This window comes from Lathyrus oleraceus, chromosome 4 (genome assembly GCF_024323335.1).
Source record: "Lathyrus oleraceus cultivar Zhongwan6 chromosome 4, CAAS_Psat_ZW6_1.0, whole genome shotgun sequence".
NCBI lineage: Eukaryota > Viridiplantae > Streptophyta > Magnoliopsida > Fabales > Fabaceae > Lathyrus > Lathyrus oleraceus.
In genome coordinates this window covers 248695145-248707816 of record NC_066582.1, presented here as the reverse complement: position 1 = coordinate 248707816, position 12672 = coordinate 248695145, and the positions used below count along the sequence as shown (strand labels likewise).

Sequence of the window (12672 nt, the reverse complement as noted above, 5' to 3'; positions counted from 1 at the left end):
AATAAGTTCACTAACAAATATAAAAGTTGGCACTTGACATCAATAGGTTGGGACAAGATTTGAAAGTTTAAAAAATAAAATACAACAATGACAAAAAAAAGTTTCAATACACATAAATTAATATATTTCACAACTCAAACGCACATCAAAACTATTTTTTAACAAGACTAGAAGAAATTTCATTGAAAAAGAAGAAACAAAAGAAAAATAGATGAAAACTAACATTGAGAAGTTGAACATGGAGAAGGAAGAGTATAACATATGTGGCCGACGAGAGCAACAATTTTATATGATTAAGAATTTAATTTCTCAATGTTAGTTTTCAACTATTTTTCTTTTCTTTTTTATAATTTTATTTATATTGTGTTTTTTAAAAACATAGAATGAGAATTTAATTTAAATAAATTTTCATAATTTTTTTGTTAAGTATTTCATTACTTTTGCTACTATTTACTTTATATTTATAAACTTTATAAAATACTTAAAATTAGAATTAGCTTTTTATTAGAAACTTTATTAAATACGACTATACCCCTTAGACGAGAAAATGTCACATTAAATACAATCATGGAGAGATAATATATCTAATGCAACTCTTCGACCCACATATCCTTGGTATCATCTACCTTCATCTTTATCCCATTGAGGAACACTTTTTTGTTCGATTCCCCCTTCCCATTTGCTTGTGGGTGTAAAACTAAAACGAACTTCGTTTGAACTTCTAATTGTTGTGATTTTAGAAATTCTACCATTGTTGAGTTGGCGAACTAAGTTCCTTGTTATGCTTTCAATATAAACAATGTACTCTCTTAGATGTGATTTTAGAAATGACCCCATTTTCTGTCTACTTCTTGAAGTAGTCAACCCCATGAGCAAGAACTTCAACTGACTTGGCACTAAGAAGAAGAAACCCAAAATGTTTACACTCCATTGATAAAAAGGTATGAGAGATATGACAAAGTAGATAATTTCAGTGGGTGCATAGTGAAAATTAGAGTTTCTCTAACATTTATCCCATTTTCTAAAAACTCTATGTTATCCTACATCAAGTTTGGCCAATAGTAACATGCACTAAGTATATTGTGAGTGAGGGATCACCCGCTAATATGACTCTCACATACCCCTTCACGGACCTCTATGACTAATTCTCACCTAAGCATCTAAGCATTGGGGGAGCCTTTCTCATCTTGTACAACATTACTCTTACCATGGTATACTTTGTTGCAAACCTTCTGATCTTTTTCCCTTCGACCTTGTTTGAAGGAAATTCCTTTGTTGTTAGGTAGGGTATTAAATGGGCCATCTAGGTTGGGGCGTCGACGACACATATGGCATTGAATTCCTTATTCCATGTGCTAGGAATGGAAAAGGTCTTTTGCATCACTGTCATGTTGTAGCATGGGTTCTTAGCGTTGGCGAGCCTTGATAAAAGATCTTCCTGGGCATTCTTCTCTCTAGGTACATGAACTATTTCAAATAATTTGAAATGTTTAGCTAAGTCTTACTTTCTTTTGGTATTTGACGAGTTATGTCTCCTTTGTATAATACTCACTAATATCTTGATTGGAAATAAATTGAGAATATTTCAGTGCTCTTAGATTTGAAGCAACCATTTCTATAGTGAGGTTCATTCTAGCGACGAGGGATTTGTATTCAATTTGGTTATTACTAGCTCTGAACTCAAACTCAAGGATTTATCTATAAGAATGTTGCTTGGGCCTTCCATTACTACCCTGACGCCACTTTCGTTAAGGTCTGAGGCGCCGTCTATTGGCAGCTTTCATACGTACGTAACCTTTTTGTCCACTAGAGAGCTAAACTTTACTAAGAAAATTGCAAATACCTGAGATTTAATGATGCTTCTTGGTACAAAATTGATGTCATATTTTCATAGCTCTGACGTCGCTTCCCCTAAGGTTTGAGGTGATATCTACTGATAGCATTGAGACGTGGGGAACCTCTTTGCCCATTAGGGAGCTGAACTCTACTAAGAAATTTGTCAGTATCTAATATTTGATGTTATCTCTTGGTATAAAATTGATGTCATATTCTAGTAGTTTTACTGGCCAAAACACCATCCTACATGCCTGACCGAGCTTGTTTAAAATTCGATGAATTGGATAGTTCGTCTTTACCACCACGTGGTTCCCTTAAAAGTATGGCATTTGCATCCTTGTTGTTATGATCACTAATTATAATTTTTATATCTTGATACGCGATTGAACTCTTTGACGAAGGAATAGGTTAGTTGTTGAGTCTTATTTTTTCTAGGACCAATACAAAGCTTATCGCCTTCCCTATAAATAACGAATATAAATATCATGGCACATTCTCTTTTAGGCGTGTTAATACCCGAGGTGTTGTCAAAAAGATTCTTATATATACCTATCACGGATGTTAATTTTATGCTTTTGAAAAGAATTTTAAAAAAAAAATTAAACTTTTAATAAAAATTGGATTAAAAAAGATTATCCGATTAAAATGAATAGCAATTTGATTATCTTGACGAATGTGATCATTAAATATGGTAGTTTTCATTTATATTAAAATAATTTTGACTATACATGTTATGAGCATTAATTAAACTTTCTAGTATTAGTAAAATGATACAAAAGTCACTTAAAAATATAAAATATTTGTTGTGTTCTGTTTAACACTTTCATTTACAATTACTTTTTATATTTGAGATAAAAGTAAAATACTTGTTGTCGTCCGTTTAACATTTTTTGTGTTATTTAACATCCTCCTTTTTTATATTTTGTGGTTTTCATTTCTTTTTAAATATAATATATTCTTTATTTTAAAAAGACCACCAGTTTAGATGATTATGCTACATGTTTGATTTAAATATTTTAATTTATTCGAATCTAAAAAAGTTATTGTTGAGTTTAATATAATATATTCTAGTAATATTGATTTAAATCTTTAGTATATGTAATTAATTACTCCATCATATTATTGTAAAATAAATAGGATTACAAAAGGCATGGAACCACCATCTCTCATAGAGACGTTCTAAAACTTTTTTAACAAGGTTTAGTGCAAATACATCTCTTAGGCAAGCCTTTACATTTTCCTCCAGGGAAACCCTCAGTATGGCACACACTAGCACAATTGGTGTCAGTGAAACACAATCCTTTGAATATTTGACTTGGTGACTCACAATCCCTTGCATCTGCCACAATACTCGGGCCCATCTCTGTCCATTTAACAAAAATCAACAACACACGTTAATAATAGTACTTTCACAAAAGTAACTAACTAAATAGGAATCAAATCACTCTATAATTTTAAAAAACAAAATACCTGTTAATATTAACAGAACAAATAACTAATTGAGATTTAAAAATGATGAAATTAATTAATTAAGCAATTACACTCACTAGTTGCAACAAGAAGAAGGAAGACAAAGATGGTGGACACCAAAGACAACGAACGAGCCATGTAGAAGACTTAGTTTTAAAGAAAAAAATGATATAGTGTTGAAATAAAATGAAAATGAAACTATTGTGTCTTAAATAGGGAAAAAAATTCTTTTATTTATTGATAATTAAGAGGATAAGAAAGGTCTTAAATAGGGAATAAATAACTTTCTAAATTACAATTAATATATATATGATTTTTTAAAAGAATATATTTAGTCAAATAAGAAAATAAATTTTAATATAAAATATTTTGAAAGTGTCTAGAATATACATTTTTTTTTAATATTCAATCTCTTATTAAGTGAAATACATGTGAGTCTCATCTTATTTAAGATAAATATACATGATACACGTTTTCACTATCATGAATTTGATATATATACATATATATATATATATATATATATATATATATATATATATATATATATATATATATATATATATATATATATATATATATATATATATATATATATATATATATATATATATATATATATATATATATATATATATATATATATATATTACAAGTGATATATCATTTAAAAATATACACATCTTTAATTGAAGTCCAAATATATGAATGGGTAAATAGAGAGATTAAGAGTGTAATTAAACCTAAATATATATGGCAAAACTTCTCTTGCAATAATATTTATATTACAGTCTTAACAATTTAAATTAATATTCAGATTTGTTTTCCAAGTTTTGATAATATTATTAAAATATTTTTTTATTTTAATAAATTAATTGTTAACTTTTTAATCATTTTTAAAAGGAAAATATTATATATATTTATATATAAATATGTGACAAAACATAGGTGATAAAATCGCTACAAAATTGAAAGCCTAATTAGATACAAGAGATATTCGGATGGGAACCCACCAATTAGAGGAGGTAAACATACCTCAAAAAACTAAAGATAACAAAAAATCACATTTAGATATAACCAAAAAATGATGAAAAACGGAAATCGTCTCAAGGTAAGAAAGTTAGATCTCAACAAAAAGAAACCACAATTAATAAAAAGGAATCTCCAAGAACTCAAACCGACAAGAAAAAAGACATTCATCGCTTTATCTTCTTAGATAAAGAGTAGAGTTCTCAAGTTAATCAAAGAATGAACATGAATTTCAATCAGAGAATGAACATGAAATTCCCGCATGTCAAAGATATAATTTTTAAGTTGGGATAATACTCTTATCTTCTATATTCTTCACAGTTTTAAAGGAGCCACTAAAAAATGATATAATTCATGAAGCATATCACCTATGAATATAAAGAACAAGAAAATATCACTAAGGTCTAATGAAGAACTAAACACCACCTCACCCACCAAAAGATCCCATATCAAACACATGTTGTGAGGTCACATGTAACAAAAAAATGGGAATCTGACTCTACTTTCAGCCATACAATAGACAAAGAACACTATTAGGGTCCACCAACACCATACGCTTAAATAGGTTTACCATGTTAACCAAATAATTCAAAATAGAAGAGGGAGTGAATTGTGTTATTTGAATTTTGAAATCAATTTATAATACTTTAGTCTTTAGAGCAATAATATTAACCTTCGAAAACAAAATCCTCATATTTTAAATAGTGTATCAGTTTTTAACTACATATGTTGACTCATATTTGTACCAATGGTCTTGCTATCATGTCACATCGCCAGAACTTAATGTTTTTTGTCAGAAATTGACGGAAGGGACCAAATAGGATAATAGAAGTGAAGTTAAGGGACTAAAGGAAAACAATAAATTAAGTTAAAGAACTTGGCGATTAGTTATGCCTAACTAGAATCTCATAATAAATTTGTCATGATTAAAACTATAGGATCTACGACATATTGGTCTTTTTATAGTTGAGCCATAACTAATACAATGCTTCTGAAAAATTAAGATGGTCCCTTATAAAAAAAAACATGACAATAGTGACATGATAACAATATTGAAATAATATCATATTTTTATATGAAGTGATATTATTTAAATGACAGGATTACCGATATGAAAAAATTAGAATTAATTTAATAATTATTGTATGCAAGACCTACTCAAATACAATAATTATAATTATAATTATAATTTAAGGTAGAAGATAATCAAACATATAAGTATACATACACACAACCTTATAATCTATGACATATTGATTTATCAAAGATTATAGAAATACCTGGACTGGTCAAAGGAGAAAGCTCTCTAGGAAATGATAATGATAACTCTGAAATACAAAAGTGTAGAGACAAATGATAAACACTTGTTGACTTATGGATCTTTATCAACCAGTACTCTGAATGCCTTGAACACTCTTCAGATAGGGATAAAAGATAATATTCTTGTTCGTACGATATATTTGGACCATAACCTATATATATGGTGATGACCAATTAAAGTTCTCATTATTCTGAAATTTGTCATCCTGATATTTATTCATATTTGAGTCTTTATCCAACTAATTAATTAACTACTAAATAGAAATTTAACTAGTATTTTTAACTTTATTTAATCACTTAATCGATTAAGACTATTAATTTTATAAATAACTAATATAATTGTACTTGCTAAGAAGTATAATATGTAGCAACCCCTAGTGATTAAGGATTGTCATATTCTTTCTCAACAAGACATCACTCACCCAAACATTGTTGTAAATCACGATCATCAAAATAAACAAAACCACAACAATTGAATAAAATAAGGATATGCATATATCAACCTTGAGTTTGCATTACCTCCAATCCAAATGTGGATTCATAATTTGATGTTTCCCAAGAAAGTGATCAAGTTAATTAACTATTTTCTTGCACTAAAAACATTTTTTTACAAAACAAGGTCATTGCATCATCTCGATTTTTGAATAGGGAAAAAGTAATGTTAAAACAAAGACTTAAATATGATTCTAGAAGTCTTCAAGTCATTGAATAAAAAAGGGGCATTCATCTCATAATCATGCATTAATCACGTTTTCATTATCTTTGCATCAATCATGTTTGCATATATCTTTCATTAACCATGCACCGCTCTTGAATTAACCATGTCTGCATCGCCCTAGCTTTAAATCATGCTTCTCATCTTATTCGTCATGGCATGTCTTAACAACATGCATGGATTTAGCATCATACTTGTGTTAAAGATTTAAAAATCTTATAATACATGTAGAGAAAAAATACCAACGTCCAAAAGCTCAATCTTCATTGACACCGACCAAAGGCCAGTCTTTCTTGACGACCATCTAAGTCCAATTATCATTGGCACCATATTTTACCTCATAAATACCAACACCCATTGGCAATAACCTTAAGCCCAACATCTATTGGCAACAACCTAAACCCAATTTTTATTGGTATCCTAAATCCACTACCTTAAAAAAATAACTGTCTAATGTATAAGTAGCACAACAAACTTGGGGCATGTAAAGGTTGTTGTCATCCATATAACTTTGGAATGTTTGAGATCGTGAGTGTCTGAGAACCAAGAAACTAACACATTTCATGCATTCATCAGTCATCACACTTCATGCACACTCACATTTTTATCATGAACATTATCCATATCATAGGTGCACAACGCCAAACATCCATTTTCATCATGTGAGAAAGCTACCATCAAAGAATTCAAGACTTATTTTGAAGACTAGCATTGATCTTGAGTTTTTAAGGTACCTAATTCACCCCCCCCCCCCCCCACCTATCTTAGGTGCACACTCAACTTACATGGTTCATTCAATAAAAGAGAAACACATATGAAAAATGGATGATCGATCACGTAAATGGGCGATTATGAAGTTTCTAAGGAGAAGTGAAACTTCGCTTGCCTCTTCATGGCCTTTTATGAATTTACCACTACATAGTCCCTTAAGCACGATGGCTTAGAAAATGAGAAGTGATTTAATTATGTGTTTCTTATTGGATTGAGTCCCTCAAGCGTGAGACTACTCCCTTGTATAAGGTGAGTCCGTCAAGTGAGGGATGGCTCTAAACGAGGCTCCATATGCCCGTGATGTGACCATAAATCAGCTGAGAGATTTTAAACATCAATCAACACACACACACACACACACACACACACACACACACACACACACACACACACACACACACACACATATATATATATATATATATATATATATATATATATATATATAGAGAGAGAGAGAGAGAGAGAGAGAGAGATCATACGTCAATTAATTGAGGGAAGTCATACCTCAGTTGGGAAAAATGGATCGTTGCATTAAATGAAATCGATGATGATTTTCCCTGGGAATCCAAACTCAATTTCATTTGCTACCCATGTGTCTAACATTGGAATTTTCCCATTTCTTATATCGGTTAAGGTGCGCAGTGGCTGGAGATAGGTTATCCCTACAACTAGACCTTCCCTCTATAAAAAGATTTCAATTTCTCTTTCTTGGTCTTTTTTATTCACATATCATTTCCCTAACAATTCATGTGTACAGTCACCTAGCTAAGGGCTCTATATGGAAAATGATATATTAATTTTACAAGTCTTCTGATCATGGTAACAAGTATGACTCAGTTCTTCCCTTAATCACTTTCTACTTAGTGGTAGTTTCTTTTTTTTGGCATTGAGTATGTTTTAAGAAGCGATCGTTCTTTTAACCTTTCTAAATAGGCTTCAGGGGGCATAAGGTCCCTGGAGATGTTAGTCGTAACTTTCTCGCTCTCCCTTCTCTTACTAGGAATTCAAGGCGGAAACATGTGATAAACATTTTAGCGCACATGATTTCACATCTTGATATTCTGACGAGGAAAGGATAGTTGCCTTTCGGCCGCATATTGGGTTTCCCGAGATTGGGCATAAAGATGGTATGATTTTGGTACCCAACTCCCAGGATGAGAATGCCAATATGGCCATTGATTAGTGCATTTTGATGCATATTCTTCTATAATTGTACTTAGGTATTTATCTAGTTTATTTTGTTTATTTTAATATTTTATTATATTTTTAGATTTAAGTTCATGTTTGCCTTTAATCTATTTTTGTTTGCTATTTTCAGTTTTAGCGGTTATTTGATATCTGTCTACTGTTCGGATCATAACTTAAGCTACGGGATGTCGTTTTACGTGTTCTAACATGCGTCGGAAAGCTAAGAGAAAGAGCTTCAACTTTTGTATGGAAGCCGAAAGCTGATTCGAAATGCATAAGTCTCAAATAATTCGTTGAAGTTTCGTACTTTAGGAAATAATTTATTTTGGGCCATTTGTTAGGCCGAATTTAGGTTTTCCAGTCCAGTTTGAATTATAAGTGAAACCCTTAGTCTGTTTAAAAGAGCAGTCACGGTACTGTAGCAAGGACACATTATTCACGATAACTTTTTGCTTTTCTGCGATCATGAAGAGGAACTAATCTCCTAGAGTCAATCTGCTGTAACCGAATTTCCAAGGCTTTGAGGTTTTTATTCTATCAATTTAATTATGTTCTCTTTCAATTCTATTCTATGAAATTTCATTTTCTTAATCTGTATTTTGTGGAATGGTTTTGATTAAATTCGTATGATTGCATTCCTAACTATTAATCGTCGTTTTCGTCGCTTTGTCGTTAAATTGCGTTTGTAAATCGTGTTTGCTTAATTCAAGATTGTATTTATCCATTTACTTAATTCGGAATATAGGATTATAAATCTGTCTTATATCTATTGCGCTTGTCAATCAAATTTGAATAGAATAGAGATCGGAGCCGCTTAGGGAATTGGTAGGTAAAAACTAGTGATTAGCCGGAAATCGAAAATAGTAGATTGACTTATTTTATAATCGCTTATTTTAATCACTTTTTTTGCTTTGTTTTCTAAATCGACCACTAAAACATAAACTCCCCTTAAATCGATTTCATTAGGTTAACAATAATACCAGAATCCTTGCGATACGATACTCAAGTTATCGCTTTCGCTAAACTACAGTTTTCTAATTACCCGTTTTGACCTGTGTGCGACAGCGGCTCAAATTGGCGCCGTTGCCAGAGACTTTTGTAGATCTTAACCATTATTATAGTCATATGTGTTGTTTTTTTAGCATTTTTTTGCCTTAACTTTCTTGCGTTTTGGTCTTTTTGCGGTTTAGGAAAAAAAATCTGTTTTTAAGAAAATCGTCTCAGATTATTCCGATTTTTTGTCTATTCATTAGGAAAAAATCAAGGATCGAAAACCTCTATTTAGAGACTAAATAATGGACGCCGCCCTAAAAAATCGAAATTCTCTATTTTTCTATTTTTTATGATTTATTTTATGTTTTGGTAGTTTCAGAAAATTCCGCAAAAACTCTCAAAATTCTTAATTGATGTTATTAGATTAATTTATGTGTTTTTGTATTTTTTGAATTTTATTTTAATCGCTTTTTTCGTATTTCAATTGTTTCTACTTAATAGGGACATTGTCGGTATTTTTCTATTTGTTGCTGCATTGCTGAATTAGTTGTGTTTTCTCATTGTTTGTTGATTTTTTTTTCTTTTCTATTGAGTTTAACATAGCTGACCAAAGAACCCTTAGAGAACTTGTTGCCCCTAATGTTAATTATAATGCTTTATGTATTGAATTTCCTGTTGATGTTATACCTTTTGAATTGAAATATGGTTTCATACACTTGTTGCCTAAGTTTAATGGTTTTACAGGTGAGGATCCACATAAGCATCTTAAGGAATTTTGGGTTGTTTGCTCTACACCATTGATACCTGAAGGAATCACTGAAGACCACATCAAGCTGAGAGCCTTCCCGTTTTCACTACAGGGTGCTGCCAATGATTGGTTATATTATCTTGAGCCGAATTTTGTTACGACTTGGAATGATTTGAAGAGAGTCTTCCTAGAGAGATACTTTCCTGCCTCCAGGGCTGCATCAATCTGAAAAGAAATATGTGGTATTAGACAGGGAAATGAGTCATTGGCTGAGCATTGGGAGAGATTCAAACAATTAGTATCCAGCTGCCCTCAACATCAAATTACCAAACAACTACTTATTCAATATTTCTATGAGGGATTGTTACCAATGGATAGAAACATTCTTGATGTTGCTAGTGGTCGAGCACTTGTCGATAAAACTCCAGTTGCTGCCAAATCCCTGATTGAGAACATGTCACTCAACTCCCAACAGTTCACAACCAGAAATAATTCTATGGCCCAAATAAAAGGTGTGAATGAGATTCAGGTTTCCTCTTCCAACAAGGCTCTAGAAACCAGAATTGAAGAGCTTACTTCTTTAGTGAAACAAATGGCAGTGAGCAAATCTCAAACAACAAAGTTATGTGATATTTGTACTTCTACTGAACATCCACCTGACACATGTCCTATTCTTCAAGATGAGTCGGTCACTCAGTTGCCTCAAGCATATGCAGCTAACTTTTTCAACCAAAGTAACAATCAGAAAGGGTACAACATTCCTGACTTGTCCACCAACAAATATCACCCTAATTGGAGGAACCATCCAAACCTTCGATATGGAAACCAGCAGCCCACCCAACAACAATTAGTCATATCCCTACCACAATAACAGACCATTCCCCAAGTCTCCACCTTTGCACCTTCTGGACCTTCATTAGAGTATCTTATCAAACAAATGGCTGCGAACAACCTCGAATTTCAGTAACGAATAGCTTCTAGTATTTAGACTTTGCAGACACAGATTGGATAACTTGCCACTTCGATGAATGCCATGCAGCAAGCCCAAGGATCAAACCAACTTCCTGCCCAAACAGTTGTGAATCCAAAAGGCCGTAATGCTAATATGAGTGCAATTTCGTTGAGATCCGGGAAGGTAACAGAACCAGCCCCAGAAAAATAAAATAAAAAATCTTGAGGTAATACCTGAACCTTCTTCCGTTGTGATAGAAACCGAACCCTCTGTTGTGGTAGAAATTGAAAAATAAAAAGAGAAGGAGTATGTGCCACCAGTTCCCTTCCCTCATAAAATACTGAAAAATAAAAGGACTGATGATGGAGACAAGGAGAGAGAGATTTTAGATGTGTTCAGAAAAATGGCGATAAACATTCTGCTTCTTGATGTTATTAAGCAGGTTCCAAAGTATGCAAAATTTCTAAAAGACTTGTGCACGAGTAAGAAAAGGTCGAAGGGAAATGAGAGAGTAATTTTGGGATGAAACATTTCAGCCCTTATCCAACCTAAACATTCACCTGAAAAAGCTACCGTTTCATCCCTCAATCAGGCCATACCCCAAAAGTGCAAGGATCCAGGAACTTTTGCTATTCCATGTACCATTGGGGATAGTAAATTCAAAAATTGCATGCTTGATTTGGGAGCGGGCATTAATGTTATGTCTACTTCTGTTTATAATAATCTTGATCTTAGTCCTTTGCAGGATACAGGTTTAATCATTCAACTAGCAAACAGAAGTAATGATCGCCCTATTGGAGTAGTGGAAGATGTGCTTGTTCAAGTTAATGACTTGATTTTTCCTGCAGATTTCTACATTCTGGACATGTATGAAGAAACAAATTCAAGCAGATTGCCCATCATTTTAGGCAGGCCGTTCATGAAAACGGCGAAAACAAAAATTGATGTCGACGATGGAACCATGTCCACGGAATTTGGTGACATTGTCGCAAAATTTAACATTTTCGATGCCATGAAACATCCCTTGGAGGAGCATTCTGTTTTTCATATTGAATTGATCTCTGAGTTGGTTGATGACACTTTTTCTGAATTATTTTCACTTGATTTTCCATATCTATCTGGGTTTGATGATGTTTATTCATGTGATGATTGTACTGACACTAACCTTTGTGTTGTATGTGCTGAGATTGATGTTGCCTTGCAGGGTAACATTTCTCCTACAGGTGAAGTTGTCCATGAAGTTGTTTATGCAGTTGAAGCTCTCGATATTCCGGTTGTCCTAAACATACAATCCATTGAACAACCACATTCTTTAGAGCCTAAACCACTTCCCGGGGATTCATATTATTCATCAAAGCTTCAACTTAAGCAGAAACATGAGAAGGGAATTGGATGGACCTTGGATAACACTCGTGATATTAGTCCATTCATATGTATGCATAGGATCTCACTTAAAGATGAAACAAAAGTAGTGAGGCAGCCCAATAATCCTTTGATTCTTGATGTTGTGAAAAATGAGATCACTTTCACTTGTACATTCAACACTTTTACTTATCGAAGATGCTTCTTTGATCCTGGAATACAAGGCAAATGCACTAATCAAAATTTCGAGGTCAATGGACACTACCCAAAGCTACTCCATGAGAA

At 32.5% G+C, this 12672-nt stretch overlaps 1 protein-coding gene across 1 annotated transcript; it reads right to left on the bottom strand.

Moving 5' to 3' along the window:
- Nucleotides 1-2933: 2933 nt before the first annotated feature.
- Nucleotides 2934-3532, bottom strand: LOC127074886 (defensin Tk-AMP-D6). Its single transcript, XM_051016298.1, has 2 exons — nucleotides 3384-3532; nucleotides 2934-3199 (listed from the first exon to the last, which is right to left on the bottom strand). The coding sequence occupies exons 1-2, from the start codon at nucleotides 3442-3444 to the stop codon at nucleotides 3027-3029; spliced, it is 234 nt and encodes a 77-aa protein (XP_050872255.1). The 5' UTR covers nucleotides 3445-3532; the 3' UTR covers nucleotides 2934-3026.
- Nucleotides 3533-12672: the final 9140 nt, after the last annotated feature.